Source organism: Cydia splendana, chromosome Z (genome assembly GCF_910591565.1).
Source record: "Cydia splendana chromosome Z, ilCydSple1.2, whole genome shotgun sequence".
NCBI lineage: Eukaryota > Metazoa > Arthropoda > Insecta > Lepidoptera > Tortricidae > Cydia > Cydia splendana.
In genome coordinates this window covers 35,480,923-35,499,041 of record NC_085987.1, presented here as the reverse complement: position 1 = coordinate 35,499,041, position 18,119 = coordinate 35,480,923, and the positions used below count along the sequence as shown (strand labels likewise).

Genomic DNA, 18,119 nt, shown 5'->3' with positions numbered 1-18,119 from the left:
TTCACCGGTTTTTAATAATTAACTCAAATTTTCCACGGTTCGAAAGTTGAAGACTCTTACTTACATACCTTATCAGTAGGTATTTAGACTGCCTATTATTTAAATTGGGCTACAAATATAATGACTCAAATACATATTTGTAACTTGTCACTTGTAAATTGTAATTGTAAGTTTTGTGGTATAGGCCCCTGGTGATCAGTTAAATAGCAGCCTTTAAATTGCTTAAATTTATTGTTAGGTATATACCTAAGTATTTATGTCGCTTCTAGATACGAGCAACAATGTAGCGTAGCAGGTAGGTATTAACCTACAACATTGCTCTTACCTAAATCGACTATATTTAAGTAAGTACCTACTTATTTACCTGTACGAGAATATCCTCGGTTCTATTGACATTAGAACCGATAACGACGATAGGGATACGTGAATCAAACTTGTAATAATAATGATGTTATCGATATCAACACTTGTTTACTCGTTCGGTGGCTTGAAGAAATTGTTCTCAGTAACACTTCGGCTCCTGTGACAGTCACACATCAAAATTGATAAATACATTTTAACCCTTTCCTTACCAATGCAGTTGCGCTGTAAATGCAACAAACTCTTTGAATTCTTTATTTGACAAAAGCTACAAACTAAACAAATCTTTGGACCGTGACGTGATCACCAAAATTTTTATCTAGTCGAAGATCTAATTTTATATTAATATTAAATGGCCAACATGTTAATAAGGACTAGACAAGTGCGTAAATTTAGAGTTGCAATAATTATAAGAGTGGTTCTGTTCTTTGGTTTGCCGTCCTGTTATTTCCTGGCTCGCAATGTTACGGGCACGTCACCAGAACTTTCCATTAAACAATTCAGCGTAACTTCAGGTAATATTCGTTCATTTTACCACAATACTTACGTTATTTCTTAATAACCTATAGTTAGGAATCTGAATCGTAATTTTGGGTAAGTAAATTAATTTCATGTAATGTTGGAGTACCTACGTTTAAAACAGGGGTAGGTAAGACAAATAAGTCTTCAGTAACTCCGATTCACTTATAATATTTTTTCCACTACGCCGCTCGTCAAGGCTCTCTTTCTTCGGAAAACTGATGAGTTATTTGCATTTGATCCACAAGAGGAGTTGTTTTCTCATGTTGGCTGGTATAATTGACTTTCCAATGATGATTTTGTATGATAAATATTTAATAAGCGTTTTCAATCGGATTTAGTTGGTAATATTTTAATCTTAGTAGTTACCTTGCGTTGGACCGGTGAAAAAAAAATGCGCTACGCTCGGTAGCAAAACTTGTTCAACCCTCGCAACGCTCATACTGTCAAAATGTTTTGGTGACATACACTTTTATTAAGTACTTTCAAGTACATCTAGATACCTTTGTAATGAGCATAAACTCGATGTGTTAGTTGTTTCTATCAAGTATAGTTCCGTTGGCTATCTTTCGAATGCATCACATCAGCTCGATGTTAGCATATTATTGTATTGTCATCGAAATGGAAATACGCAGGAAAGCTAAATAAAACTATTTAATAAAAAATGGAAATCATTACTTAAACAGACACTGTTTTGACATAAATCATTACCGTAAAATGGGGTGAGTTCGGACAAATCCGAAGTTCAAACCTCAATAAAAGTTTATTTTTATATGTGGCACGTTGATTTATTTATATCTTTTAAAATGTTCCGGTAGTATGAACTTTAGTTTTTCAATGATAATCTATCGTTTCATTTCATAGATCATAACAACTGGCAGAGACGTTCAGAATAGAAATACCATAAAATGGGGTGAGTACTGAGTAGGGTTCGCGGGGAGAGTTGGGTTATGTTATGAATGGGGAGAGAAGGGATGAAAGGGGGGTGAGATGGGATTTTAAGGCTACTGCTACAAAAATAATGTAATCCAATTTAAAATGGAGCTATAGTAATACTCATAATAAAAAAAATCGACCCAACAATCTTCCAAAATCACCTTTGTATGAAAACCCATCTCACCCCAATTACGAGGGACTACGGGTGATGTGGGATTTCCTGTTTATCGTCAAAGTTATGAAATGGAACTACCCAAAATAAAATAAAAACTAAAAAACAAACGTCCGGAACACTTATTATATACACCATTCAGTTTGCATATGTAAAATAAAATGTTATCGAGGTTTGAATGTCAGTTTTGCGCCTACTTACCCCATTTTACAGTACCATTAGGAATTTCATAGATTCAACGATAAACACAAAATAGTAGGAAATCCCAGCTCACCCCGTAGTCGGGGTTAGGGGGCATAGGAATTGAGTGAGATGTGACAATTGCTAGAATTGACACAATATTACAATAGTTTGACTTCTCATGAGAATAAAGTATTTACGTAACAATGTAGTCTAGTCTAAAAATACCATATCTCCCCCTTACCATCCCTCCTCACCCCATTCATAACCGAACTGCCCTCGTAATCCCTAGGTACTCACCCCATTTTACGGTAATGAAAATAAATATTTTGTAAAAAAAGTTGATCAACATCTTTATTTTAACGTTGTTTTTCCCTCTGTATACTTAATATACATACATATATGTTGGTTGCGAAACATATAATAATAATTAACTGTGTTGTACATATATGACTCGATGTACTAGTTAAGTTATTTGCAGGGTCCATCAGCAGCTACTCGTCCCGCCACTTGCTGGCGGTGGCCGAACCACAAAAGAACTGCACGCCTGCCGCCATTTTGGAGTTCCCACCAGACGGGTTCACCCGACCCCAAAGGCAACATGTATGTGTGTGTTCACGATTAAGTTACATAATAAGTATCTGTGACTACAATATTGACCAAGGAAATTCTTTTTCATTTATTCAGTTCGCAAAATTCACTTTTTAGGGTTCCGTAGTAAACTTATAGTTTCGCCATGTCCGTCTATCTGTCTGTCTATCCGTCCGAGGCTTTGCTCCGTGATCGTCAGTGCTAGAAAGCTGTAATTTGGCATGGATATATAATTAAATCAATCATGCCGACGACATGTAAAATGGGGTTGTTTTTTTTTTCTCTTTAACCCTTATGGTGTGTTAGGCAAATATAATTAGATAAAACAAAAGCGTTTTGAAGATTAATTCCCAGCAAGCTGGAAATCGTTTTAGTACCTTCATTTGGTCCTAAATGAGTTAATCCCATTTAGGACAAGTTAACACAATCCCAGGAGGTATGCATTTTGGGAGCCTTGAGAGATACATTTTTCCTTGGATTGCCAAACCGATCGATGTAGAAGAACCCACCATCAACTATATACAATGGCACTACCAGCAAAGTTTGGTGGCTCAGACACTGGTGAAAAGGCGTTTTAGAATTTTAACATGGTCATACCAAAACTAAAGAAATTCAATATGGCGGCCATTTTTTAAAACTTTGACTACGAATTCATATAAGGAACCTTTCGGATCCTTAGATATCAATTTTCATCACGATTAGAGCAAACTTTCTATCAGACGTAGGTACCGTTTTCGAGCTACAAAGAAAAACTTACATGCATTTAGGACCAAACGAAGGTATTAAAACGATTTACAGCTTGATGAGAATTGATTCTTCGAAAACTTCGAATTTGATTGGCCTGTGTCGTTGGATAGATTTTTCAAAATGAATACGGGTCTTAGACAACTTTGACATTTTTTGATAGTTAATATTTTCGGAAATTAATTGCTACGAAAAAAAATGTATAGGCCGAATTATTATTATTATTGTGTCAATATGTGTTTTCCTCAATCTAGGGAGTTTTGCTATCTAAATGTTTTCTTTTAATTGTTACTATTAACAAAGAAATCCAGTTATGATGTATTCCGTACCTATAGTATTTCTTTAACCATTGATTTGTTTAACGTAGGTATAGGGTTTCTAATTTCTCGACCTTTTTTATTTCTCGAGGCACGGGAATTCTCGACCACGATTTCTCGAAAAAAAAACTATAGGTGCAGGCGTGCGCGCCGGCGCGGCGATGTGATATGCTATAGTGTATTTCATTAGTTATTTTTATTTAACAAAATGTATACAAACCACAATATAGGCAATTAATTTAACTCGATGTGACAAACTTACAGAAGTTTTACTATGTAATATTAATACTTACTCAACGTAACAATGAAGCTGGCAAGATTGTGCTATATTGCTAATAGGATAATACCCTATATCGAGATGATTAGATTTATCAAAAGTAATCTAGTTTTTTTTTTGTAAAATTAGGGTACACCCATTAAATATAATAAAACTTGTATAAATGAGAAGTGTCAACAATGTTAAAATTTAGTTTTTTCTACTCGTAGACTGTAATTCTTGAATTAAGATTTCGTATACCAAACTGCAATTGGGTATTTTTAATGTATGGGTCTCAACTCAACTATAATATTCATTTCGATACGGTTTAGTCAACTATAATTAAATTGACCAATCACAGCTCGCCGCGATCAAGAGGACGAAAGCTCCATAAGAACCATAAATCTCAAATCAATTAATTATTTTAGGTTGTATAGTAGAAACAATTGCTTCATAAGTCAGAAACGCGCATGTGACACCCTTAATATAGCAACATCCATAGACTACGAAAACCACTTAGCGTTGCTTGTTAGTCTCCATAGGCTACGGTGGCCAAAATCGAGAAAAAACTGTCTAAAAAATTGAATTTAGCGCGGAGCAAGTACCAGGGCCTCATGAGTTACGAGAAGGTGTCGTTGACCAACCCGCCGTGGGGCGCGGGGCGCGGAGGCCGGGTCGCGTACGAGTAAGGACATGAAGGTATAGCGGCTGCTCGCGTATCTTAGCTGTGTACTTTTGGTTTGTTTACGTATATGATTCTACTAGTTTAAAGTATTATTTTTGTTGACGCGTAGAAAAAGTATTGTATACAATAGTGGTATAATCAAGCTTTTCAATCTCGTACCTTACTTAGACAACTCAGCAAGCTTCGTTGTCTAAACACGGCACTCGACTGAAAAGCTCTCCATTATATCACGATTGTATAAAATACTATTGTAATATTTGTTATTAAATGGTCCCATAATTCGTTTTTTTTAGAATTATAAAGATGATAAGCGATCTTGACGTCTCTTTTTATTGAAATGCTTATGAAAAATAAGTCACGGCAAATATGTAACAATTATAAATCATATACGATCATTTACATTAACGATTTTTTTTAATATCGTTAATAGCGTTTTTCAGTAAAAAGACACTTTAAGATTGTTTACCTTTTTTCTAATGTTAAAAAAACGAAGTATAGTTATGAACCTAAAACGAGACTAATTATTTACATATAATAGTAGCAATGGGCAGTCCAGTTTCCCCCGTAATTGCCAACATATGGATGGAACACTTTCAAGAGTTGGCATTACGTTCCGGACCGTCTATAATTACAATGTGGAAGAGATATGTAGATGACGTGTTCTGCATTTTAAAGGGCAACGCCGACACAGTGGAGCATTTCGTCGGCCATTTAAACTCCATCCACCCAAAGGTAAAGTTTACATTTGAGATGGAGTGCGATAGATCCTTACCCTTTATGGATGTGAAGTTCAGAGTGAAACCAGATGGAACCCTGGCACACTCCGTGTACAGGAAGCCCACACATACTGACAGGTACTTACAAGCATCTTCCCACCATCATCCGAGGCATCTACAATCCTTGGTCACATCTCTGGTTAACAGAGCACGAGACTTATGTGACGCGGAACACATAGATAATGAGTTAGGCCATGTTCAGGAAGTGCTATAGAAAAATGGGTACTTGCAGAAAATCCCACGCACGACTAGGAAAAAAGAAAGACATCCGGAGGTTAGTAGGCAACCAGCCTTTTTGCCGTATGTGAAAGGGATAACGGACAAAGTTGGATCAGTACTGAAGAAATTCTGCATTAAAAATGTATACACGCCGTTATCTAAAGTAGCAAGTCTTTTACGCAGCCCAAAGGAGAATTCCGTACCAGAATCCGGGTGTCTACAAGATAGAATGCAGTTGTGGAAGTGCGTACATTGGCCAAACTAAGCGCAGCGTTCAAGAGAGGGTAAAGGAACACATAGCAGCTGTTAAAAGTCGCCATGTAAACAAATCCGCAATAGCTGAGCACTTGCTGACAACAGGAACGAATCACTGGATTGAGCTATATAAACCCAAAGTCAGAGGACTTTGGGAACAGGAACGAATCACTGGATTGAGCTACATAAACCCAAAGTCCTCTGACTTTGGGTTTATGTAGCTCAATCCAGGGATTCGTTCCTGTTATCACCAAGTGCTCAGCTATTGCGGATTTGTTTACATGGCGATTTTTCCAACGAGCGACACTATTATCCGCGGATCGTGAGAGAGGCGATTGAAATTAAAAAATCACCCTAAAAATTTAAATCGAGAGGACGGGTACAAATTATCGTCTACTTGGGAGGGGACCAGTGATTCAGATGTTAAAACCACCGGATATATCTTCGGACCAGTGTACGGATACTGTGAGTGTTGTGTGTCGTGCCGTGGACAATAAACATTAAACTTTAACGGGTAGCTGCAATTTCTTTGTCTACCCCGAACCTTTTTATAAGCTAATTTCGGGTAGTTTAGTGGTGTTTTATTAATATCTCCGTTGACATTTGTTGGGACGTCAGTCTTTCCGTGACCACAGCTGATGCATGGTATAATAATATACTCCGCCTGGTACTCTATTCCGAGATTCGCGTATGACCTAACTGACACGGGCCTACGTCATCATGCTGTTTACAGGTTCTCAAACTTTAAAATGTGGGAGAATTTTAACCAACGGTGAAAATTATTTTAACGGCATTAATTTTAAGTTATTCATGTAGAAACATAGTAAAATAAAACAAATCTAATGTATTAAATTAAACTTTATTTATCTATACAAGACAAACGTTTGAAAAACTAATTCACAGTTACACATTAATTACCAAGCTCACGTGAAAAGTTTGGAAAACACTGCGACTGCTGACACTGAGCGAGAAGGAAATAACAATTAACACGCGTTCGACAAGGATGACGGTCAGGGCATGAAGTTATCTAGATCCGAATTGTCAAATGTGACAGCGCTATCCTGTGTTGCCAGTAATGTAAACAGAATTACCCGAACGTCTGAAATTTCTTTTGTGAATCGGAAGATATTGCTAACGAATAATTAAAAATGACGTGTTATTGTAAAATTTAAGATAAAATACATATAAATGAAAATTATAAAATTATAAAGAAATATTTTAACTTATTAACCATAGGTATAATGTACCCATGTAACATGTTATGTTGAAATAAAGTGGCAATGTTATTGTGACGTAGGCCCGTGTCACTCTGGGAATAGAAGACCATGTTTTATTAGACCATGAGCTGATGCAACTCAGCTGAAACGTCGGAATTAAAAGTAAAAACAATGAAATTATATCGCGGTAGACCCGTTTGTGTAATTAAAGATGTGTACAAAACGCGAGAATTTAAAGTGTTACATAATAGTAGTTCAAAAGTTTCAAAACATGAAAATCAGTTGAAGCCAGAACGATATGCGACGGATCAAGACAATTTATTATTTAGTTGATTAACTAATAAATGTTTGAAGTACCAGAAAATGTAAAAAAAAAACATTTTTTACATTTATTTAACTACCCAAAGAAATAAACTATAGACAAATCAAGTGTTATACGCGTGTTTTCTTTTATTTTAGAGATTTATTTCTCGAGTTCTTGAGGCATTGAGTCTTTTTTTTCCGCCTCGCCGAAAGACAAATTTCTCGAGATTTCTCGCCTCGAGAATTCTCGAACAGAAACCCTACGTAGGTATTCGATTCTTATAAGCGTATAACTTCTGGAGCCGTAGCCAAGAGGACAATCGTTCCTTAATAATGAAGATCATTTTACCTTCATTGATAATCAATGATACCGAGGGGCTGTCCATAAATTACGTAATCATGCTTCGAATGACCCCGTTTCCTCCTACGTCATACTACCATCATCCGATGTCCAGCCCCCCCCCCTAATTTGAAATGACGTAATTTATGAATAGCCCCCTACCTACAAAACAGGTATTACTTATAAGCTAGGTATAAGTTAGTGCAATTTATCACTTCATTAATATAATTTCATATGCTTTATGTAGGTAATGCAAAGTAACTTTATTCTACTACTTTATTTACAGTCAAAATGAAAAGTACAAAACGTTTCACCCTCGAACTATTGGCGCTCTCTCTTCTCTATATATTTGCATGTATTTATCTCTATGTATTTGCATGAAATTCTTGAATTTTGGTTACTTAATTTATGCATGAATTATACTTTAATTATGCATGATAAAACATTATAAAATAATCGTACGCCTACTGGCAAAACATAGTGTTCCACAACATGCATTAAATTATTAATGGTATTAGTATTTCCTTGAATTCAATGTTTTGTCCTCTAATTTTGCATTTAATAAACATTACTACAAAGTAAGTTTATTGACGCATAACACACAATTTCCATTAAATCAATGTAATCTTTACTTGCAAGACTTTAGTGTATTTGTACATAATATATTACGGCTCGGTTTAAGTCCGAATAAATAAAACGGCTCGACGGTTGTTTACGTATGATGTGTTGTAGATTAGTTTTAGGTATTTCTACTTTACCTACCTAATACATAGTATACCATACCTTCTCGTATTAAAATAATATTGACATACTCATCATAAAGTATCTTACATGATGCAGATCATTACAATTATGTTACAGGGTTTTATAGCAATACATTGTGTTCTGGCGATCTATTGCTTTCTCCTGTTGGGTGCGGTGTGTGAACAATACTTCGTGCCAGCGATCGAGATCATATGCGAACGTGAGTATCGTCCACAAAAAACGCCAGTTTAACAAACCTCGTTGAACTGTTGAACAATGACTTCGCTGTTACGTGGTGCTTATATAATTTACTTGTGCACAGCACAGTTGCAAGATTTTATAAAGGGCCCTCAATTATATCTATGACTGTACCTACGGTAGGTGGCTACCCACTAGGTAAATCCTCTATTACCTACTTAAAACCCCTAATAACGCCACTAAGTAAAGCGCTCTTAGCAGAATAAAGAAACCGAAAATTCTGAGTCAAAATCGCACACTTATCTTTCGTGCTATCTCCTTTACAGTAGGTAATTGTTATTACTAATATTAGGTACATACAATGTTACAACATCGTCATATAAGTAAATAAATGCTTATTTATCTACCTAATCGTCGGGTCACAAGCAAAAGTCACTAAGTACTATCAAAAAATTAAAGTAACAATGCACTTTATTACACTTGTAACACGGTCGTCCAATAATTTCAATGGTCTTAGTTAGTGACTTTTGCTTGTCACCCGACGCTATAATTGATTACGTCCACAAATATAGGTATCGAAGGGAAGTTAATATTTGACCAATAAGTAGCTGTGCCTCTGTTTACCTGATACCTAATGAGTATATTGTCACACGCACGCCGCTAAGTGCAAAGGGGCTGTCATACTTACTTAGATTTATTTAATTCATACGCAAAACAAGATAAATATAACAATTCAAAAACTCTTAATTGAAGAATTGAACTAAAATAAAATGGCTGTAACAAACTAAATTAAATCTAAAAGTAGACCCCGTCTGGTTTTGGTACTAGTAACGGATGACTCACGTTAGACCGGGCCGAGACCGGTGTTCACGTGGTGCTTTCTATAGAAAACGAAACGCCGGAAGCACCGGCCTGGACCTGTCCCGGTCTAACGTGAGTCATCCTTTACTAGTCTAGTCAGCTATATGGAAATTGGCATCGCTGCGCAGTTGCGCCAACGCTGCCATAGCAGCCATAGAGTTGACTAGACGGCGACGATCGGAAGATGTTATTATGAAGTCGCCTTAAATTAACGGAACATTTGTATGGCAGGACTGGAGATGGAGGAAGACGTGGCCGGCGCCACGTTCATGGCGGCGGCCAGCTCCAGCCCCGAGCTGTTCATCAACTGCGTGGGCACGTTCGTCACCGAAGGCGACCTGGGCGTGGGCGCCGTGGTCGGCTCCGCCGTGTTCAACGTGCTCGCGGTGCCCGCTTGTTGCGGCTTCATCGCCGGGAAGGTATCACACCATTTTATAATGGTTGTGACGTTGAGGTTCTTAATTCGATATTGAAAGTCGTACCAATTTTTCTCAATTGACTGAAATATGGTTATTTCAGTCGATTGAGAAAAAATAAAATAATGTAAATATTGAGACAGGAACTAAGGACTGCTACCAAGCAGTCCATCCCGTAATATGAACATCAAGTATTATTTGTTTTTATGAGAAGTTAACTTTCTCATCAAAGTCATAATGAAACGTGCTTACAATTCTCGAAAAGGATCAAAACATAAAGTAATCCGCCAGAACGAATAATTTAACAGTAATTTTACATTCAGGCTATCGAGCTGGACTGGTGGTCCGTGTCCCGCGACTGCCTCATGTACGCCGTGGCTGTGGTGGCGCTCATCCTCACACTCCTCGACAATAAGGTGCTCTGGTACGAGGCGCTGATGCTAGTGCTCATGTACACTCTTTACATACTAGGTAAATAATATATTGCCTTTTTTAACCGATTTCAATATTTTAAAAAGAAAAGGTTGGCATGGCTGTACGAGTATTTTTTTATTAATATTCTCGTTATTAATTTTCTTTCTTAGACTAGGTTATTCTAAATATAAAAACATACACATTATAAAACACTTAACCTAGGGTGCCGCCGGCACGGCCACAAAGAGAGGACCTACACGCACGCCGTGTCCAAGATTAACGCCTACTGCATCTGACCCTAAGATCCAGCCACATAGCGAGTCTCTCTAGGCGTTGGTCGAGACTCTTTGCTATGAGATTGTTCGCTGACACGGTTATCGGAATATAAACTGTCGTCGAATCCAAATCGCAAATGGCTACCCGACATCTCGTGATACTTGCTGGACTGGTGCTTCTCGGCTTTCACGAGATTCTGATCATGGTGAGATGGTGACATCGACGAGCACGGCCCGGCGCTGTGATCGGTCTATCAGCACGATGTCGGCTTATTGAATATAATAAGCCTGAGTCCTGCAGAATGCTTCGTCACAAAACACACTTAACAAAAACTTAAAATGGAAAATAAAACCTAGTTAAAAAAAGAAAACTGCCTTCAAAAATAATAACATACAACATTATACCTTTTATGTGCGCGAGCAACTGATATTATGTTTAAAGTCGAAGCCTCACATATACACATGCAAGATTACCCTTTACGACTTAAATGGGAGTATTATACAATTAAAGGCCACCTGCACCATTCACTAACCCGGGGTTAACCGGTTAAACGTGGAGTTACCATGGTTACCAGTACAATTTGACACTGGGTTAACAGTTTAAACGGTTAACTCCGGGTTAGTAGGATGGTGCAAGTGGCGCTAGACGAGACAATATTTGCTTACAGCTATGGCATTCAACGGGCGTTTGGGATCCTTCGTGAGAAGTGGATGTTGTTATTTCAATAAGCCCAAAATGTATAGTGAAATAACCCCTCTTCTTGCTAAAGGTATGTTTCAAAAATATCCATAAGTACATGGAGACAAAATAGTCAGCATTTTGTTCATTTTGTGACATATTCTCGTATTATATAACTATTGTTTTTAATGTTTAAGGTGCAGAGAAAAGCTATTCAGTAGTTACAGACAACAATAACAACAACAACTCATTTAATAAAATAAATCATCGTCTCGACTTGGAAAACGGTATAGAAATGGCAAGAAGGCACAATTCAAGTGACTCCGGTGAGTACTTTCGTTACTACTTATACAAAAATTTAGGTTGTAATATAATATAAAATTTTGACGATTCAAAAATATGCCACAATGTAGGAAATTTAGCGCATTACGATTATATTACCGCCTCAAATGCATAAAGCCCAAGTCAGGTCCAGAAAAAAAAACAGTCAAAATAGCTCCTGCGGCAGAATAGTCTCGATCGGTCAAGTCGCTATAAGATCTTAATTCCCCCTCGTTCTTCCGTATCTAATCCTGCACCTACAATACGTACCTATGCTCAAGGTAATTGAAGCACGTACCTTTTTGTGTCTTGTAACAATGACAATAAGGCTCAAAAAGATAAATGTTTAAATATTGTTGATTGTTCTTGTAGTCTTTAGGCAAGATACTTATGCCCAGGCCCATTCACTTACGAATTGGTAACTCTTAAAACTATCAGGATGTATTCTAATTGTTTAAGGCGTTAAATATTTTCGTTTTAAATATATAGGTATAAAGTATAGTTACCATCTATATTTTCAACTACCTTTTCTCCACTACCGATAACTAATGAAATTACTGAAGACTTCGTGTTGATTTTTTCAAGTATAATACTGCATTGCATTCAGAGTCGAACTCCAGTGCCATATGGCCGTGGCCAGGAGAGAAGTCATCGAAGTGGCGTAAGGTGCTGTGGGTGCTGACGTGGCCCATCAGCCTGATGCTGTGGCTGAGCGTGCCCGACTGCCGCCACCGCCGCTCTCTCTATCCGCTCACCTTCCTTATGTGCATCGCTTGGATCGGCGGGGTCTCTTATATAGTAGCTTGGATCATCACTATTATAGGTAGGTATAGGTATAAGTCTTTAGTTTTCAAGCTAATAAAGCAGTAGCGGGACTAATCTAATCCTATTCTTTAGTTCCTTACGTATCTACTGCCTAGGGCCATAGAGATGATAATAGATAAACATTTAATACCGATTGACCTTTTTTATGGCGCCTCCGGTTTGCAGTATCTGATACAGTAGGTACACAATAGGATCTCCAACTAGCTCAGCTTGAAAACTAAAGACTATACAATCGACGATGCAGTAGATTGAGCAATAAATTGCAACTCTACGCGATAAAGTTCTCTGAGTGGTTTCTTTGTGTTAAATCTATCTCGGCCTCTGGTTCGTTAATTATTATTTTTAAATAACTGGAATATTAGAGGGTTGACTAAGGCTAAAATAAGATTAAATTTGATATACGTAGATTAATAGCTTGTCTAATTTTTGATTAAAATAAAAATATGTCATGTATTCTGTGATTGTCAGGTGACACTCTCGATGTCCCCGACAGCATCACCGGGCTGACGATCCTGGCGGCGGGCACCAGCCTCCCCGAAGCCGTGTCCAGCGTGCTCGTAACCAAGCAAGGTAGACAAATGAATTAACTTCCTAGCGCTAGGAATACCAAAGTGCAATCAAGAAAATACATCGGATATCGTCATATTGAAGCCGTTTTCAGTTCAAAACTAAATAAGTAAATATACCTACAGTTACACGATTACATAAAGTTTTACGATAGAAAACCGAAGCGGAATTTTGCATAATTTTAAATTAAACCCTCGTACTTATTTTAGTTGATGCTTAGTAAATAATTAGTTTAATTTGTACAAACCTCCAATATACCTAAAATGTACACGTCAAACATGCTCTATACTGAATTGATTTCAATATATCATTGTATGAAGCAAGTATATTTCCTACTTATCTTCTTTACAATATTATGTAAGATGTGATGGGTCGCATGTACCTATAGCGCAATTTAGATGTGCGTATTGCTGGCATTATTTGTATTATCTGAGCGCCTAGGTTGCATTAAACTCACGGCAAAATTTATATATAAAGGGCTTTATATATAAAGTAGGTATTTCTTTCACCTAGAATTGATTGGTAGGAAATTCCTTGAAAAATGATTAAGCCTTTAATTTTACCATTTAACCTTTTGAACGCCAAACGGCGCATCCAGTTGCCGTGCCACTGACGCTACGGGGGTAAAATTTAGTTTTGTGAATAAATAATGCCAACCTAAAAGTGGGGTGTTTTTCAGTAGATTTTCATCAAAAAACGATCGACGTCAAGTGCCGTCTTTGGCGTCGTTGTCACGATTTTGCGTTGACGTCAATTGCCGTCTGTGCCGTTCAAAAGGTTAATAGTATTGTTATTGGGTAGGTAAGTACTTATAGTTAAAATTGTAAATAACTTTCAGGGCACGGCACCATGGGTATCAGCAACACGATCGGCTCGAACACGTTTGACATTCTTCTGTGTTTGGGGTTGCCGTGGCTCGTCAAGTCGCTATTCTACCCAGCTTCACCAAAAAATCATTGGGTAAATATTTGGTGAATTATTTATAGATTAGATAATAGATACAGTGTCAGGATATTCCTATTAACCATAATAATTCGTTCATCTCTCTATCAGCCATTACACACCTAATTATAATTATGTACTTACGCGAATACGAGATGATAAGCCAGGCCAGGATATAAATACGGTCACACCATTAGCTCTAATTACAACATAATTATTACGTTACGCCTCTACGAAGCATTTTGGTTCATACCGGGAAAAACACAGTATCGGCTACGACGTAGCGCTACGGGTGCAACTACCGTTAAATAAGTTTACCAATTTATGGATAGTTGAAATGTTGAACTAAAAAAAATCAACATGATCGATTCAAACATGATTTTTACTAGTTTTATTCAACAATTTCTTAGCGTTCGGTCTCATGTGAACTCTACCATGTGCAGGTACAACATATAAGTAGGAACCTACCCTTAACTCTGTTCCAATACTTCTTCAAAACGACAACGTATATGATATATTTTTAATAATGATAACTCAACGGCCGGTATCAGCTAATTAAAGCTTAAGGATTCAAAGCCCTTCCTGGCACTATACAGGGTGATCAATCCAAATGGGTCAGTATGGAGAAGTCAGAAACTATAAGAGATAGCGAAATCTGTTATTAGGAACCACGGCGTCGATTTTAGATTTAATAATAATGGCATTCAAATTTTTTTTTTATCTATCATACATAACCGGGATTCGAACCTGCGGGCTCAGCACGGTTCCATTTTTATCGACTATCACTATGCGCGTCCCTTTTGCACTTACATACTTGTTAGAACGTGACAGGCATGGTGACAAGGGATAAAAACGCGACCGTGCTAAGCCGCCTGTACGGTTACCATCAGTTTGTCACTAACATAAACGCCGTCGAGAACGTAATTTACTTTCTATACATCTCGCTCGCACTCGTATATTAGTGCAAACGGGATGTATAGAAAGTAAATTACGTTCTCGACGGCGTTTATGTCAGTGACAAACTGATGGTAACCGTACTGGTCAATATTCTTTATGTAATCGCGTGTAGTATTTGTTTGTATGGCAACTTTTACTATGGCAACGATGCGTGATAGGTGGGGGTGCTCGACCAAATATCATAGAGGGCCCCGAGACAAAAAAAACTACATTAAAAAAAATTCAAAATGGCCGACTTTTTTTTTAATTATTTCAAGTTGGTCCGAGCGCGCTGAGATTTGGCATGCGGTGAGCCTGGGAGCCCAAAATTACCATGTCAAAAAAAAATTTTGGAAAAATCCAAAATGGCGGCGAATACGGGCAAAGTCAATTTTCTAAGTAGGTTAAGTGAGCCCGAAGGGCGAGCTTCAGGCCGGGAGGCCGAAGGCCGACCCCGGCGGAGGGCCGAAGGCCCGGAGCCTCCACTCCGACTCCCAAAATGCGACTCCCAATAGGAAAAGTGTTGGGTCGTGTTTAAGCTCCAACTTCCCCCTCTCGTGTGACGCTTCGGGCCTTCGGCCCTACGCGGAGCTCGGCCTTCGGCCTTCGCAAGCCTCGAAGTTTCGCCGTCGGGCATTCGGCCCGCCGGCTTCGCTCATCAAGACAGTTGACTTGGTAGAACGCTTGGAAGCACCGCATTCACGCAGCTCTTCCTTCGGCCTCGCGTTTTGGGAGTCGGGGTGGAGGCTCCAGGCCCTCGGCCTCCCGGCCTAAAGCTCGCCCTTCGGGCTCGCTTAACCTACTTGGGAATTTGACTTTGCCCATGTCCGCCGCCATTTTGGATTTTTCCAAAAATTTTTTTTGACTTGGTAATCTTGGGCCCTCAGGCTCACCGCATGCCAAATCTCAGCGCACTCGGACCAACTTGAAAAAATTAAAAAAAAAGTCGGCCATTTTGAATTTTTTTAATGTAGTTTGTTTTGTCTCGGGGCCCTCTATGATATTTGGTCGAGCACCCCCCACCTATCACGCATCGTTTAAAAGTTGCCATACAAACAAACAACAAGAATATTGACCAGGTTCGAATCCCGGTTATGTATGATGGATTAAAAAAAAATTGAATGCCATTATTATTAAATCTAAAATCGAAGCCATGGTTCCTAAGAACAGATTTCGCTATCTCTCATAGTTTCTGACTTCTCCATACTGACCCATTTGGATTGATCACCCTGTATAGTTAACCATATAAATAACCAACTGTTCGAAAAATAGCCGGAAGGCCTACCGCGAACATCGAATGTCGAAATTTTGCTATAATATGCCTCTCTACCGTTCTTTTGTATGACCGAGCGTGAGAGATAGAGAGGCAAATAGACGATCTGTTCCAGGTGGCAATAAACTCTAGCGGGTTGTCGTACAGCGCCATCTCGCTGCTGTCTACGCTGTTCGCCCTGTACGGATCGCTGGCGCTGAACAAGTTCCGGCTGGACTGCAGGGTGGGCGTGGCCTGCGCGGCGCTCTACCTCGGCTACCTGGCGCTCGCTGCGCTCATCGAGCTCAACGTCTTCTTCCCGGTCAACCTGCCCGTCTGCCCGCATTGAACAAAACTTCTGGGGACAAATATTAGTCTGTCTTCTCCATTCTTTAAACTCCTCGTAAGGTAGATAGTAGTTCTCGACGCACTTTTCCAAACATACTTAGGCAAAATTGATCTGCTTTCGAAATATTTTCTACTTATTTAAACGATTATTCAAAATTTACTGTCATCATTTCCCCCCTCTTATCTTCATCTGTTTCATTTCATGCATGGACCGAATACCAGTATAGGTAAGTATGTACCTATTTTTATTTTATTATAAGATTTTACAAATATAATTTTAGAAATCAAATAAATTGCGAATAGGGTGACTGCTATAGTTATTGGCCACTACATAGTAATTGGCCACTCTTAACAATAAGGCTTCAATTGCCTTGTTTCTTTCTGATTTGTTAGGAGTGGCCAATTACAATTAATAACTAAATAAATCCTAAAAATATTAATGGAAATCATATGGAAGCAGTATCCAATAAGCTGAACAAATAGGTACATATACTTCATTATTATCTTATTAGTAGGTATTACTTTTCATAAAATTTGTTTCACTTACTTATAACTTACTAAGACATTTTTAACATTTTCTTAGTTTCAACGTACCTAGTAGCTTTAATAATTATTATAATATATTTTGGTAAAATAATAGCCGCGACATGTCGGTACTCTGTATTTCGCTAAGATCCCCACGTCACAGGCTGCCTAGTGTGGGGATCACTGTACTGCCTCTCCTATAATATTAATTTCTGAAATAAATATATTTTGAATTTGTTTTTTGTTCGTAAATGGCGTTTTGCTGAGCATAATATTTACCTACTGGGAAAACACCATTTACGAGCAATATCGGCTTCCAAGGGAGTCACAGTTTTTTTTTGTCATTAAGTCATGATGTCTGAGGAGGTTAAATAAGTCGAATATTGATTATAAATTAAGCTAGTTGGAATGTATGTATAATACCTACTAACAATATATGGCGGACGTTTTTTTATTAATATTATTATAATCAACACTGAAAGATGTTGTGTGCAATATATGGGATATCGGCAAACTTTTAAATTGTTGTTGAAAACTGCTAAATTCCTGAAACCCTTTCCATTTGACCTTCGTTAACAGTATTGGCTATACCGTTATTGCAAAATGTTTACTTACTTATTTAGTATTAGGAATATTATTTAATGATAAAGAATCAATAAAAATAACACTTAAAACTGTATTTGTTTTTTCTGATTAATCACACTACCTACTTCAGACATTATTGTCAGAAAATTAACTAAGCAAGTAAACAGGATAACTTCAAATACGTTATATAAAGAACAGTGTTAATTCACATCCTAACCTAGTTTTATGAATTTGAAGTCCTGCATAAAATCGCAGTCACAAAATGTATCTTAGTTACATAATGGTCACTACTTCTAAGACTTTACAAGATACATGTAGCGCACCAAGGGATCAATATACTCTGGCTACTTACTTACTTACT

At 37.8% G+C, this 18,119-nt stretch overlaps 1 protein-coding gene and 1 long non-coding RNA gene across 2 annotated transcripts in view; one reads left to right on the top strand and one right to left on the bottom strand.

Moving 5' to 3' along the window:
- LOC134803991 (uncharacterized) overlaps nucleotides 1-18,119 on the bottom strand; it is a 274,246-nt gene that overhangs the window by 199,362 nt on the left and 56,765 nt on the right. The gene's annotated exons all lie outside the window — the stretch shown is intronic.
- On the top strand, nucleotides 404-16,987 carry LOC134803951 (sodium/potassium/calcium exchanger 3-like). Its single transcript, XM_063776783.1, has 11 exons — nucleotides 404-875; nucleotides 2,649-2,770; nucleotides 8,732-8,834; nucleotides 9,905-10,092; nucleotides 10,413-10,560; nucleotides 11,447-11,548; nucleotides 11,655-11,783; nucleotides 12,386-12,601; nucleotides 13,072-13,173; nucleotides 14,009-14,130; nucleotides 16,437-16,987. The coding sequence occupies exons 1-11, from the start codon at nucleotides 713-715 to the stop codon at nucleotides 16,647-16,649; spliced, it is 1,608 nt and encodes a 535-aa protein (XP_063632853.1). The 5' UTR covers nucleotides 404-712; the 3' UTR covers nucleotides 16,650-16,987.

Coding starts and splice junctions, on each gene's coding strand:
- LOC134803951 (XM_063776783.1), top strand. CDS start 713: ATGGCCAACATGTTAATAAGGACTAGACAAGTGCGTAAATTTAGAGTT. Junction 10,561..11,446: donor GTACACTCTTTACATACTAG/GTAAATAATATA, acceptor ATTTGCTTACAG/CTATGGCATTCAACGGGCGT. Junction 11,784..12,385: donor GCACAATTCAAGTGACTCCG/GTGAGTACTTTC, acceptor CATTGCATTCAG/AGTCGAACTCCAGTGCCATA.